This window comes from Rhinolophus ferrumequinum, chromosome 18, assembly GCF_004115265.2.
Source record: "Rhinolophus ferrumequinum isolate MPI-CBG mRhiFer1 chromosome 18, mRhiFer1_v1.p, whole genome shotgun sequence".
In the NCBI taxonomy this organism is placed as follows: domain Eukaryota; kingdom Metazoa; phylum Chordata; class Mammalia; order Chiroptera; family Rhinolophidae; genus Rhinolophus; species Rhinolophus ferrumequinum.
Window position 1 is genome coordinate 27,053,715 of NC_046301.1, and position 16,256 is coordinate 27,069,970.

At 32.1% G+C, this 16,256-nt stretch overlaps 1 protein-coding gene across 2 annotated transcripts in view; it reads left to right on the plus strand.

The window, feature by feature from the left end:
- Positions 1-14,589, plus strand: part of GLRB (glycine receptor beta) — a 54,040-nt gene extending 39,451 nt beyond the window's left edge. The window contains exons 8-10 of one of the 2 annotated variants that reach the window (XM_033135329.1): positions 5,177-5,329; positions 7,216-7,508; positions 13,278-14,589. In XM_033135329.1, the coding sequence (XP_032991220.1) occupies positions 5,177-5,329; positions 7,216-7,508; positions 13,278-13,574 (743 nt within the window). In that variant the 3' untranslated portion in view covers positions 13,575-14,589. The remainder of the gene's footprint in view (positions 1-5,176; positions 5,330-7,215; positions 7,509-13,277) is intronic. The other variant, XM_033135331.1, reaches the window with a different exon arrangement.
- Positions 14,590-16,256: the final 1,667 nt, after the last annotated feature.

Genomic DNA, 16,256 nt, shown 5'->3' on the forward strand with positions numbered 1-16,256 from the left:
ATCTTTCATAAAAATACATTCACCAAAGTTGTTTTTAAATTTTTATTACTAGAGAATTTTGTTTTGCTTTATGTGATTCTGGGTGGGAAGAGGTTTTTAATTTTTTATTTTAGTGGTATGAACTTTGCCAGCCAGTGGTTTTCTTAGATGTTGCCAAGGAATTCTACTTTTAGCAAGATTCAAATGGGGCCAAATATTATGCATATGAACAATGTGATCCATATATACTTCTCTATTGTCTTTTGGGAAGTTTTTAGATAGTGGTTGACCCATATTTTTAATTTTAAAAAGCATCAATCTTCATGCTGTGCAAAATCAATAAGTGTGTGAAATAATTGGACATCAGTAAGTAGTCTTGTAAAATATGCTCAGCCTAGGTTATGGAACAGTCAATTATGAAAAGCACAATCAATTAATCTCATTCATTAAATTACATCAAGTATTTGCAGAAATGAAAATATAGTAGTCACTACTCAATACTTTTATAATATGGTTAGTATTCAACCTTTGAGTCTCTACTGATAGTTGTAGGTTATTGAGTTTTATATATTAAATATAGTGTTATTTTACTTAGCAATATAAATAAAAAAGGTGATTGAATTTTAATCATCATATTGATACTAAAAATTGGTTCAACATGTAAATAACTGCACAATTCTAATTATGTATCAGGAGGTAAATCAAAACAAAGATAATCGGGAATAGATATAAAGTTCATGTTTATTGCAACATTTATGTTGACTTTGCAAAAATAAAAATACATGTTGTAATATGTAGAATTTAGAGAGCAGATGTTTGAGCTAAAATGCTGCCATCATGACATCATCAAGGACAAAATATAATTTAAAACATTTCTATAGATATTAAAATAAAAAGTAGAGTGAATATTTTCACATTTAGAGTGTTACAATAAATGCAGCACTAGGCAACTTGGAGATAAAGTTAGTTTAAGCATCTGTTGTTAGTCTTCAAATAAATTAACAGATAGTCCTTAGGGACTATTTACATATAAGCGTTATATAATCTACTTACATATAAAGGTTACTTAACCTGTTAATTTATTTGAAAGTCAACAACATAGATGCTTAAACTAACTTTATCTCCAAGTTGCCTAGTGTTACATTTATTATAATATAATATAATGCCAGAGGACAGAGAGGTGGCAGGATGAGTGAAAAAGGTAAAGGGGAATAAGAAGTACAATCTCCTAGTTATAAATTCAATAGTTCACAGGGATGTAATGTATAGTGTAGGGAATACAGTCAATAACATCATAATAACTTTGTATAGTGACAGATGGTTACTAGACTGAATATGGTGATCACTTTGTAAGGTATATGAATGTTGAAGCATTATGTTGTACACCTGAAACTAATACAAAATTTGTATGTCAACTGTACTTCAATAATAATAGAAAAATTATCAAGTTTTTTTAAAGGAAAAGCTGAGCTCTTAAAAACAACAACAACAACAACACAAAAACTAACCATGCAGCTACTCAATGAAGAAATCATAGATACATAGATTGTTAAATATGGAAGTGATCCTATTAGTACTGACATAAAATAAATGAGGTGGAGGGTGACTGAATGACTTGTTGAATGTCACCAGGCAAATCAGAATCAGCCATAGCACTAGGCATAGTATTCCTTCTCCTCCCCATACTCCTCATTCAAATTAAGGAGATGGATACAATTTTAGGGATTTTTATAACTCACTTAGTAATGAAAAAACATAAGTTTGAAAGCCAAGAAGAGTCATTTAGGATTATTGTGTAGGAACACCTATTTAGTAGATGGCCTTTTGAGTTCTTGCTCTAGGTTAGGCATTGTTTTAAGCGCTTTACAGGAATTCAGTAACTTACTCCTTAACACAATCCTATGAGTTCAGTATTTTTATTATCCCTGTTTTAAACATTAGGAGAATAAAGCAAAGACACTTGCTCGAGGTCTTCTGTTACGAAGTGATGCACTGGAATAGAGTCTGACATTGCTACATGACCCGTGGAATCAGTCCTATTATATTTTGAAAATAGTTACTCACATCCAGATTATATGCTGAACACTTCAAAATAAACAGTCGCTATATTATTTCGAAAATTTTGAAATAGACCCGATTGAAGTTTTAAAATTCATCTAGAGATGAAAATGAAAATAGCAATTTTAAGTAACAGCATAAAATTATCTAATGGCATTAAAAACCTTGAGGGTATTCATTTTTTTCACCTTTAAGTTCTACGTTTCAGTCTCTATTTGGAGACTCAACAGTGACTAAAAGACAGATCTGTGCTCATTTGTAGATCCATACTCTAATGTGATAAACAAGTAAACAAAGTAAGTATGATGTATCTTAGTGCTAAGAAGGAAATGAGAAGGCGTGCTGTGGTAGAGAGTATTTGGGGAATTACTCAAGATTTATGATAAGTAAAGGATTTTTGTACTAGTTTTTGAGTTCTTGTAAGTCACTGATACCTCATTAGCTACAGAAAATAACAAAAAATTGTCCACCTGAAATCTATGTAACTTTACTAAGAATTGTCGCCCCAATAAACTTTCATTAAAAAAAGAAAGAAAGAAAATAAAATTAAAAAACTTGTGGCTAACATAAAAATAACTGGCCCTTACTATGTTTCAGTAACCATGGTTTATCAGCATTTACATGAATCATCATATGAATATAAGTAAAACATTTTAATCTTTGGATAACATTTAGAAATGAGTTTAGAAAAATAGAACATTCAAAATATATGGAATGCATAATGTAGGACAGTGAAAAATATAAGAGAGCAACATGTAGACAATGATGGCCAATATTCTTTTCTTTAATATGTACAGAAATAATCAAATAATGATCTGGCTTTAACTTTGTTAAAAATTATTTTTTTATAATTGTAGACATCACAAAGGTGGAGAAATATATGGAAAAACAAGTATACAAAGAAACTTAAATTGGAAGTCTGAGTGAATAATAATGAAATGAAACCCCACAAGACATAGAAACTAAATTGAATTTGCCAATGAACATTTATATCAATTAGCTGCCCACCTGCCTCTCATAAATGTAACAGTACCAGGAAAAGATCAAAAAAGATCAAGAAATGTTTCTCATAAAAGTTTATGAAGCAAATCACGATAATATCCAAGCATGTATTTTACTGCTCAGTGCATCCAATCATTGGAGGCTCCCCTAGTGGGTGCCTTCATAAAGGGACGTGGGGCAACTTGCTTCAGAATACAGGACTCATGTTATTTAGCCTGTCATTTAACCATGATGAGATGGAATGCCAAGATTCATTTTAAAGTGAACAACTCTGTAGCAAATTTTTATATTTATGACCACTGAGGCTACCTAAAAATACATAATAAACTCACGTGTGTCATTCTCTATTTCATACGCACTAGATGAATACAAAAATCAACTTCTGTAAGTGATGCCATTACACAGCCAGGTACTTCAGAACCACTTCTGTGAAACTCTTAATTGCAGCAAATTGGATTTATGAAAGATTCTAGTTTGGAAATTTTGCACATGATTGTAACTTAGAAACATATGTTCTTGTTTGTCCAGGCAGGAAATTAAGATAAAAATGGAGAACAGAAAAGGGGGGAACATTTTTTCATTGTTTTGCCTTTGTATCTTTTTAAAACCTGTGCACAATTTAAATGAATTATCTAGTTTCAAGGAAATTAAAAATTTTTTAAAAAGACAAACACCCTGCATTTCTTGTTTTTTGATATAATATGGAAAGGAAATATCTGGCATAATTAGAATTTACTTCAGTTCAAATCAACTACTTATTTTTCTTACATGTTAGTTCTAATATCTTTTTAATCTCTCAGAAGTAACAATGATTATAATTCACATTATAAAAAGGATAGATTTCTAACGTGTTATTTGACAATATATGAAACCTTTCATTTAACATTTGTCAAGACCCTAATATGTGTAATACCTGCTGTAGGTAACCATTAATGAATAAATATAAAGATTGTTCTAGTATCAGAAGTATATATATTCTTCCCTATAAGGAAAAATAAATAAATATTGCTGTTAAAATATAAAATAGTAAAAATATTGTCCTTTCCCTATAACTGTTTTATTTATTTTCCATTCATTTATTTGTTTCAACATTTATAAATAATTATGTACAGTTTAAGCGGAACACAATGGAAGATATTTTAACTTCTTGGTGTTTGTACATAACCTTACATTGAATGGTAAATGAAATTTTTATTGAAGTTAAGTGCTTTAGGCATTAAACATTGTATTTAAATTGCTAACGGAAAGGACTAAAACATATAAAAATTAAACTAAAACATCTGGAAATATTCCAGTGCTAGGAGAATATGTGTGTCACTTACTTTCTCAACTCAGCAAAGGCTAGTATGAGGCTGCTTATAAGATGTGATCAATTTTGGGGACTAGTTGACGTCATGGCAGCTCTAGAACTATGTTGTAAAGCAATGTCTGCATGTGTCTCAGCTTCTGAAAATAAAGCCCTTTCCCCTCAGTTAGAGTACGTTTGAGGACCTGGGGTGGGAGAAAGGAGAGAGACTTGAAAGGAATGTCAGATGCTTGCACTTCATAATGTTTTCTCCATACAGACTGAAAACACTTATCCTTGCTAATGTTCACTTCCAATATTTTCTTAAATGTTAAGGCTGAAATATACATATGAGTTGTTGTAGACTGCCATCCATTCTAGATAAGAAGCGGTACACATGGCTTAAAAATTATACTGACAATGGGTAGTCTCAGAGTGTTTCCCTTTAAACTTGTTCTACTTTGATTTACAGCTCCCTGTATGACTCCTTTAGATCATCTGCTCTGAGAGTGCTTGTGGGTAATGAAAACTTTAAGTACATTGCAAATTCTCTGAACAAAGGCTTCAAAGCCAAGACAGTGACACAGTGGAGCTGCATGTGGTATCTATTTCTCAATGTCTTAATGAAGTTGCAAAAGGTCAGATGAAACCGGTCCGTAACATCATTCTTTTGGATCACATCAATTATGTATACTCATATGCACAGAAAAAAAAAAACTTTTTGTGGGTGTGTGCAGTTTACTTTGTGAAATTTCCTCAAGTAGAAGTGACATAACTTATAGGTACAGTATTGATTTTTGCAATTGTATGTGGGCGAGAACCTCATACTTTTAATGTGTTTGTTTCCGAAAGGGTACTACACGTGTGTGGAAGTCATCTTCACACTAAGGAGACAGGTTGGGTTTTATATGATGGGTGTCTATGCCCCGACCCTGCTGATTGTGGTTCTCTCCTGGCTTTCCTTCTGGATCAACCCGGATGCGAGTGCTGCCAGAGTGCCCCTGGGTAAAGTGTTCCACGCTTCTCTCTCTTACGTCTTTGTAAAACTAACGATAGAAAGAGCTATTTTGAAACAATGAGCTTGAGAATTGATGGCACCTTTTATTTATTTATTTATTTTTAACACTTGCTTCAAACCTTGACATTTAACTACATTTTCTCCATGTTTACACACTATATAATTACACTAAGTTTATCTTTTCGTGTTCTTGTGGTATTTCAAAATCAATTTATCCTACTTTAATGCTCCTATAATATTTTTAGTAAGTGATATTCCCAGATAACTAGTCTAAAATCCCTAATAATGCCAAACTTAAAAACAAATTGCAATTTCTATAGAAATCTTTCTGTGTAATATTATATACTCTTTTATACTCTTAATAAAGGAACATGCAATCTAATTTATCTTTAAAATGACTTAGCATCATTTTCCTAAATATCAGTTATTCTGTGCTATATAATCAGCAGTGGCTAGAGAGAATGAAGTCTGGATAGCCATCGTCTACAATTTGTTATTTTTCGTGTTCTGTGACATAGAACCACCATTAGCCAGACTTGAAAACCGTGTCTGTATATGGGTTAAAATGTCTGTACTTCGGGAAAAAAATCAAGAGCCCTATTTATGGGTAAAGTGAATAAACTTCAAAATAAGGACATTGTTAAAAGAAGTTTGGATTGTTTGGAGTGTTTTAAAATTTTTCAATACTTTGTGTGTGTGTGTGTGTGTTTGTGTGTGTGTGTGTGTGTTTTCTGAATATCACCTGGAACTTACATAGATAAGGATATGATATATCTGACTTCTTGTTGACTGATTAGTTGTAGCATTTTATTTTTTCTTCTATCAGAAAGGCCTTGTGAAAATCTCCCTCCTGAGTTACTGGACGAATTAAATTAAATACAGATTTTAAAGAGTAGGAAACCAGGAAAAAAGCAATTATAATGACAACTCTATCTGAATAATAAATTTGGTGGTTTACATCTAATAAAAATCACAAAGACTAAATCTATATCTTAATAATGAAAAATGTGGGAAATTTCATTGTAAGAGCCATGTCTCTGTATGACAAGTGACAGATTATTTTAGGGGATGAGAATTAATATGTTGTATAATGTTCCGGGAATGAAAGACCCAAAACTAGATGTAAATTTTTAGACTTGTCAAAAATATTATGCATTTTCCCAAAATAGTCAATAGTTGTTTTTTTGTTTATTATAAATAGCTTGCATGCAGTGATATAAATTGAAAAGCCAGTCTTCCAAAGGTACTTTCAAGTTCCCTTTCCATATACTGTTAATATTACATATAGCAGAATTTTATTCTTCTGTTGAAAAGCTGGAATCATTTGTTTTCCCTGAAATATCCAGGAATGTTCTCTCCTTTTCTATTACATTTTTTTAAATCATGACACTTATCAAAAAATTGCTTTATATATTCTATTCTGGTTCTGATCTAGTTTTCCCTGGGAGAAAATTCAGCTCTATAACTGTCTAAAACAATGCTTAAAAATAAAATAAGTTTTGTGTCTTCCTCAGAGATAGTATAGAATAGTTTTGGATATCTTTAATATTTAAACCAGATCCAAATTGTGTTTTTATACCATGGTTTAAATTTTATGTCTTTGTTTTAAATGTTGAGTATATATAAACATCCCCAACCACATGCAATAATGCTTCCATGAAAAGTATGTATATGTTATTCCTTCTGCTCTTTGAGTTTTAAATGGTCCTGATGAATTGTTCAGGGCGAATTAGATGAAATATGGATTTTAAAGAGTAGGAAATCAGGAAAGAAGCAATTGGAAGTTACTTAAGAGGGATTTAATCAGAGTAATGCCTGCAGGACTTTTCACAGGGGAACATAGCAAGTTTAATTCCTACTTTTGTTTCCATAGGTATCTTTTCAGTGCTCAGCTTGGCCTCTGAGTGCACAACCCTTGCTGCTGAGCTGCCCAAAGTATCCTACGTGAAGGCTCTTGACGTGTGGCTCATTGCTTGTCTGCTTTTTGGGTTTGCTTCCTTGGTGGAATATGCTGTTGTCCAGGTGATGCTGAATAATCCCAAGCGAGTTGAAGCAGAAAAAGCCAGAATTGCCAAAGCTGAGCAAGCGGATGGGAAAGGTGGAAATGTGGCTAAAAAGAATACCGTCAATGGTACAGGGACTCCGGTTCACATTAGCACTTTGCAGGTAAGAACGAAATTATCCCACAAAGTGACTTTCCCCATCATGGCTCTCTGCAGTGTCAAGAGGAGATACTTTTCTTTGGGTGTAAATGTTTGATAGAATTGGTATTCATTCTTTTTTTTTTTCTTCTCATAGAAGAACAGGAACTAAGCACAACATACTTTGTGGAAAACTCTTAGGTCACATATAATTAAGAAAAAAAAGACTTATCAAATTTCTTGAAGACGTTCCACTGCGTTCAATGATACACCTCTGATTTGATGGTTACTATCCAATATGGCAGTCTTGTCAGAACTAATGGCCTCTCTATTGTTTGTCATTTGATACGCTTTAGTGAAATGCTAGAAGACTGTTGGGGGAAGTAGTGACCTCTTACCAATACTGAAGGCTTAGAGGAGTCATGCTTTTGATTAAATTCTCAACCTGTTCCCCATCGAGTTAGAGAGCTTCACATAGAACATGACAGGCAGGCTACTTACTTACTGGATGTCTGGCCTATAGGGAAACTATGTCCATAGTTTAGGATCTGTCCAGCCCAGCGGTGAGTAGCTGGAGAGGAACTGGACAGATTTAACCCCTTGACATTGTTTTATACTCAATCGTAGGTCTAAGAATTGTGGGCAATGTTTCTAGATTCAGGTACTGATAAATCCTAGAGCAAAAGGCTGCTTCCTGGGTTAGGCATAGCTGTCCATGTACCTCAAAGTGCCCCTGATGGATGCCTTCTAGTCAGTATATTGGGAGACCATTTCCACTGAGCTTCGCTTGGGAAATTCCACAAGAGAATATGGTAATAGGTCCATACTATCCTAGAACCTTGAAAATTTTGCCTGTTCTGTATATTCTGGCCCCACACTACATCAGTTTGCTAACCATCATCACTTGCTTTACCTGGAATGTTACACAAGTATGTAACATAAGTATCTTTAGATATGAAAGCTAGTGAACTGTTCTCATGTGGTGTTGTCTGTAGCTCTTTTGTTGTTGTTAAGTCATTAAACTCATTTTCTGAGCCTACAGCCAAGACTTCTACATATGACTAGTTGCTACCTTGCATAAGGTTCCATAGACTTTATACTCTTTCATACCCTAATCCTCCTCATGAAGAGTAAGTATAAAATTTTCATGAGTGCAGAGCTATCATGATCTTAAAGAAGTCATGTCTTGTTTTTATTAAATTTATTGTGGTGATATTGTACAGTAAAATTATATAGGTTTCAAGTGTACATTTCTATAATACATCATTTATATATTGCATTGTGTGTTCACCACCCAAAGTTAATTATCCTTCCATCAAAATATATTTGACTCCCTTTTACGCTCTTCTACCACCATCCCCTTACACTCTGGTAACCACTAAACTGTAGTCTTTGACATATCTAACCCCTCTGTTTCTATCTCCCATCTTTACCAGTTCTTCATGTTTCCAACCTATTAATGCTCCCACCCTCTAACTTGGACCCTGGTTAAGAGGTCTAGAGACAGAAAGCAAAAATGTTCTATAGAGCAGGTGCTTGCTTTCCAGGGATGCCACTGTCAGCTCCATTATCTGGTGAGTTATGGGGCCTCAATAACTGCAGAAATTCTCTAGTAACAGAGAACACCAATGTGCACATGATCTGGGAAACTTAATATATTCTGTAAAGTGGGATATTGATGGAAGGAGACACACTAGAACCAGATTTTTGGAGTACTGTAGAACATATCAAGATTATTTATAATTATAAAGGATAAATAAGATCCAGAATATTAAACTGAATTATATTATTTTAAAATTAGCTTTCAAGCATTAAAATAATTACCTAATGAATAAAAGTTCCACATATTTAAGAACTTCCTTATTTTAATTCTCTATGTTTTTAGTTGCTAATAGAAAGACATGTGTCTGGATTCTGAAACTGCTATGACAGTTTGCTACAAAAGTCATAGGGTGATACTTAGAGACTTTAAAAGTTGACCAGAAATTTTAATATCCAGAAATAAATGTAATCACTCATATCTTATAGGCCAAAATGCAATTTCCAAAATGAAACTTGTACCTATGTAATATTTGTATCCTGAAACAGGTTTCAAAGTGAGAATATGAGTTCAAAAATAACTCACCTTTAACATACACATCAAACTTATAGCAAGTGTGTAAGTTTAATAAATTTATAAGACTGTTACACACTTACACGCAAAGAAAAAAAAAAGGAAATTTAAATTTTTTGCCTTTCTAGTTTACTGGTTTTGCTGTGACAAATATAATTATAGTTTTAGTTTTAAATATATTTGTTCCAGTGTATTTTGTTTTTCAGAACACAATCTTTTGCTGAGCAATTTCAATTACATTATATGTCATTTATTTTTAGACAGAATAACAATATTAACTATTGGAAATCATGAAATTTGTATTGTAGAAAATTTTTGATGCTTTTTAAAACAGTGTACTTGTTAAGGAAAGGTATGATTTTTAAAAAAAGTGTAAGAAAGATCAATGATAATTTAATCTAACTTTTAGGAAGAAGTTTTTATAATTTTGCCTATATACAAAAATATGCCATTATATATTTATACTTGCTTAGGTTTCTCCCCCTTCGCCCCCAAGTTTGGTTCTTCCTCAGCCACTCCAATATTTAGGTTACTAATTTGTTTATTTGCTCATTTATTCTTTTCTATTCAATAAATACAGTTGACAATCACTGTTGTTAATATCATCCTATTCCCAAGACATAGTATGTGCCATGTGCTATTTACAATAAAGATGTGAATAAAAGACAAAATACTATCCATGCCTGTGGATTTTATGAAATTACAAAATAAACTGTGCTGTTCACGTAGGAATGAGATGGTTGTTTCTTTATGGTAATGATATGTGTTTGTTTGTTTTTTAAATCAAGGATTGATTTAAATTTGGTATGATATACACAGTTTATTCCTTTCCGAACATATTTTTATCATCTGTAGAAGATACTATTATCACCATGAAATCATGCCTATTTCTTCTGGTCAAGAAATATTGCTTAAGGTGATTTGCTTTTAAATGTGTGCAGACACAAACTGAAAAGAACTAGAAGGAAAATCTTAGAGGCTAAAATTTGACGCCATAGGAAATTTTTATCTGCATCTTTTTTTTTTCCTTGACAGTTTCATTATCACACTATCTCATTGATGCTACCAGTAATTTTCAGAATTGACAAGTTTATATGAAAGTGAGACACATATTCATATGAGGAAAAAAGAAGAAATTATAAATTAGAGATTAATATAACCAAGATAATTTTAAAGAACATGTTAGATAGGGTTACTATTTTGTTTATAAGCAGTTAATTTAATCTCTCTTTATGTGATATTATAATTGTTTAAATAGTATTTATATTGTAAACTTTTGTACTTTCCTGTACACATAGGTTATGATACTTATGTATAGAGAGTAACTATAAAAGAAAGTTTGTGTAAAATTTCTGGTGACTGGGGCAAGATGAGACTAGCCAATTAGTTAATGAACTCTGAGTCATTTAAGGAACCTGAGGACTTCTCAATAGGGAACTTAATCTTACACCTTCTTCATTTGTGTCACATCATTAAAAATTACTTCTGTAAAAATTTTCTCCACCAACACACACACACACACACACACATACACACACACACACACCCCTGCTGACTTCAAATATAAGAATCTTCAAATGCATCTCTGGACAAGGTTTTAATTTTTAAAAAAATGGTTATAATTTAGTATAACCAAAGTGAAGTTTTTGGTGTGCTTTTCCATGTTATTTTAACATTGAAGAAATATTCTTCTCTTACTGACATGTTTATTATATTTAAATAATCTCTCTGAATAAACATAACATTCCATGTCTGTATTTGAATAAACTAGATAGATCAAATTCTAACATCATTGCTGGCAGAATCTAAGAATATGTTTATGTAAATAAAACATTAGAAAATGTGAAGTATTTGTATATGTGACTTAAGTTATAATATCATATAAATTTGGCTTTTTGTTTGGTTATTTTACAGATACTAAAACCACACCTAAAGCTACATATAAAATATGATTTATAGTAACTGCATTTTTACAGTAAATACATTTGGCCTTCTTTGTGAAAAAGTAAAAATACCTGATAAAAGGTCATGCTTTTTCAGTCTATTGGCAGAAGCTAGAGTACTCCTTTGTTTTGATAAGTGGATTTTAAAGCAAAGTTAGTGCATCTAAAGCTTTTGGAGTGGAGAATTCTAAAGGGAGAAAAAGTTGGCATACCTCCTGTGTCCCACTTTTTGAAGATTGCTCTGATATTCTGAGAATAATGCAAAGTTTGCTATATAGAGCCTGTTCTCAACTTGTATTCCAATCAAGGTAGTGATGTACTCTTTACAAAACTCCACTGATGCATGCTGAGCCTTACATATTCTTCAAACAACCCTGGAAAACTAGATCTTTAAACGTTTTCTGTCTGAAACACTGAAAAGGAAGGTGTGTTGAGTGTGAATGTATGAGTCTGTGTGTGTGTGTGTGTGTGTGTGCATGGTGATGGAGCTTAGATAGAAGACTGCCTGCTGAAAATGGCCTTTTAAAATTTGAAAATGAGGAACTTAAATGGAAGGTCCTGAAATAACTATGTATCTATCATTTATATCTATCTATCTATCTATCTATCTATCTATCTATCTATCTATCTATGAATGATATCCCAAAGTCACACGTGTGACTTTGTTCAGATAAAAGATAATGTCCCAGTACCTGAAGGATTTCTGGGAATATTTTTTTTTACTTCTTACATTTAGCATAAATTTTATCGAACGGTATTCTAGTCCATGCAAATAGAATCGTAGTCAGTGTACTATACTAATGAGGCAAAAATAGAGTAGCTATAGTCTATTAACAGTATACAATTACATATTTCCCTTTTTCAATAAAAACAGTAAATGTCGATTGTGCATATTCGAAAGATGAATGACAGAACTCAGAGGTAAGAACAGCGGGTGAGGAAGCAGTAAAGAATTCGCTCTTCTGTAGCCTTTCAAATCAGCCTATCGTAAACCATTGGGATTAGCCTATACCTCTATTCTTTCCAAGAGCGTTTCAGATTGCTAGAGAGAGTTCAGTGTGAAATAATGATTTTGTATGTTTCAGAATTAATTCATATTTAATAACTCAGAGATTATCAATGGAATAATATGTGTAGCATGTGATCTGGCTGAAATATACACAGTTTCTTTAGACTCTCTGAGTGTGGTTGGCTAATTCAACTTCAGCCAACAAGTTAGGAATGCCTTTTACTACTAGTAAATTTCGTTCATGATAATTGTGACCATCTTTTAATTCTTATTTATGAGTGTGGTTTAGAGACACAATCTGTTTCACTGGAATGATAAATACCTTAGTCATTTATAAACCACCCTTTTGGAAATAAGGTCCACGGTGAAGACAAATGTTAGAAGTACTGGAAGATTTCTGTAATCCATATATTGTAGTGATATGGTCTGTATTATGGTTAAATATTGGACTTCTATTTATTGGTCTTTCAGTTGAGAACTCACAAGCCTGGGAGAACATAAGATAAATGTTTATTTATGCTTTGATCCCTTAATATAAAATAACCTATTAAAAGTTCATTTCATGACATAAGCCTTGCGCTATAGGCAACATTTTAGAGTTAAATGTTCAGGCAATCTGATGGTTTAATCAGTTGACTATGATATCAGATTTTTAAAATACCCTTTTGGAGAGATGTGTTTTATAAATAGAAAATTCTAAATACACTGTGTGTTAACTTTTATTCTCAGGTTGGTGAGACCAGATGCAAAAAAGTTTGTACTTCTAAGTCTGACCTGAGATCTAATGACTTCAGCATTGTTGGAAGCTTACCAAGAGATTTTGAATTATCCAATTATGACTGCTATGGCAAACCTATTGAAGTCAACAATGGACTTGGGAAATCTCAGGCAAAGAACAACAAGAAGCCGCCTCCTGCTAAACCTGTTATTCCAACAGCAGCAAAGAGAATTGATCTTTATGCAAGAGCATTGTTTCCTTTCTGCTTCTTGTTCTTCAATGTTATATATTGGTCTGTATATTTATGATAAATCATTTCCATTTGTATAAAATAAAATACCACTTCATTGTGACTAACCTCATTCATAAATGCCAATCTGTGAAAAAGTTTGCATTTTCATAGCAATATATTGCATTTTGGATGCCATTGGATTGTAAGAAAAATGTGGCACTTAAATTTTGAATGGCAGCATGGTCTTGTTATATCTGTGCTCTAATAATAATGTATATATGTATAGCAAACATTGCTTTAGGAATAAATGAAGGATAAGCATACTACATAAAATCAAATCCAAAAATTCTCCTCAGTTAGTGTAAATGACAAATACTTCAGATAATTCTGGTAACAAAACAATGTGCACGCTGAATCCTGTTATGATCACCATTTTAATGTATGTAGTATTGCAAATTTTCTTCCTTGTAACTTTCAGAGAGAGAGCCATCTTATTCTTGTATAATTTTAAATGGCATTATCACAGATTAAGCAAAATTATATTACATATTGTTTAAACTTTGTAAGTAGAAATATATCAGCTATCATTATGTGGGCTCTGTGGAGAAATAAGGTTCAAAAATTACTAATTTGTAAAATTAGCTCATTTTAAAGTGTGTCTGTGTTGTCAAAATGCCAGATAATAAAACACAGTAAGCATTTTTGAAAAAAAAAAAGGAAATCTGTTTATGTAAATTCATTCTCAATTCTGGCTTCTGATAAAATAAAACTAAAGGATAGATACATTGATCAAATATTTCTGATAAAAGAAATTCTATTTAACCCACCTTAAATCCTAAATATATTTTCATGGATTTCATTTTATTGATACAGAGTATACAAAATCATTGTGCCTTAAAAAGAGATATATATTTTAAATTGGAATATAGTAATGGATATGTGATTTCACATCATTTTTAATAAACCCAGAGGAAAATACCCTATTACTAGAAGTAATTTGAGTTGGGGGAAATAAAAAAAAAACATAATCATTTGAGTATTTTAACTTCTTAATTTTATTAAAATGCTTACATATTTTTAAGTAAAATTAATTTTTTTCTGAATTTATTTCGTTTTTCTGTATTTTTGAGTATTTTTGGATTTGTTACAAATCATGTAAAGATTAAGTAAATACTGTCTTTATTTTCTTTCTTGCTAAAAATTTAGACTAGATTTACTAACTTTGATCTCTTTCCAACCTAAACGTCAGCACTTTGTGGTCTATAAAACTCTTCTTTTTCCTAGTAATATCACAGTCAATATTCCTTTTTTGTTTTTTCATAGCTGAAATTAGAACTTTCAGTAATTCGCATAACATAAACACAAGACCAAATAAGTATATTTATGTTATGTGGAGAGTTTTGTTGCACCTCAGCATTTGTATGATCAATTCAGTGATAAAATGTGCTTAAATATTGTTTATGCAAATTGCTACATGTGATTCAAGGCTATTTTATTGAAGACTTTAATTTTTAAAAGATTCTCACTGATTACTAATTTTTTTTTTTTAATGAGATGCAGTCTAGTTCTCTGTAGTCGTTCATCACCCGGTAGTTATAAAAGCTTCGCCATCTGAATAATTTTAAAATGCTACAAGTAACCTTACTGAGGGACTTCCAGACCCTGCTAGGATCTGGGCAATAACATCTTAATGGAACTGTGGTCAGGAAAAAAACGTCTGGAATAGAACTTAAACCATTTTTTAAAATATACTTAGAATAATTATATTTGCTTATAATCTTCTTAATACCTGCAAATTTTATTTATATTAGGGAGTTTGATTTAGATGGTTTTCAGTGGGAACTGTATGAAATGGAAGACAGGTCTCTTTCTATAAGAATGTATTTCTTGACAATAACGTGAATGAATTCCTTTCTGTAATATAATATTGTAGCCTCTTAAGATCAATTTTAATACTGAAATATATATAAATAGCTACCCCATGATTAAATGTGTATATATAACTACAAATGGAACATTAGACAATGATCGTAACAAAGAAGTACAATCAGTATCCACTAATTGTTGCTGTGTAATTGTTATCTCCAGGATTTAGTCACTTAGTCCCAGGGTAGTTCTGATCTGTGTACTTTAAACATTGTCTTTCTGAGAGTCTTGCAATATATCTACCTGGATATCAGTATGTCAAATTCAGTGTCTCCAAAATAAAAATTATCTTCTCATAAATCAGTAGGTTCTTGTGTTTTCTATTTATATGAAAGCCATCACTATTCCAGTCACCTGTATTAAATCTTCCTTCCTTTTTTACATTGTAAATCCTGCAAAGTACCAAGTACTATAAATTCTCCCTCTTACACCTACCACCTCCTCTCTATTTCTGCTGACACCACCCTAATTCAGTTTCATATTCTTTTTTTTTTCTTTTTTCTTTTTTAATTTATTGGGTGACAATTATTAGTGAAATTACATAGATTTCAGGTGTACAATTCTGTATTACATCATCTATAAATCATCTATAAATCCCATTGTGTGTTCACCACCCAGAGTCAGTTCTCCTTCCATCACCATATATTTGATCCCCTTTACCCTCATCTCCCACCCCCCACAACCCTTACCCTCTGGTAACCACTGAACTAGTGTCTGTGTCTATGAGGTTTTGTTTCTCATTTGTTTGTCTTGTTCTTTTGTTGTTTTTGGTTTTTGGTTTATATACCACATATCAGTGAAATCATATGGTTCTCTGCTTTTTCTGTCTGAC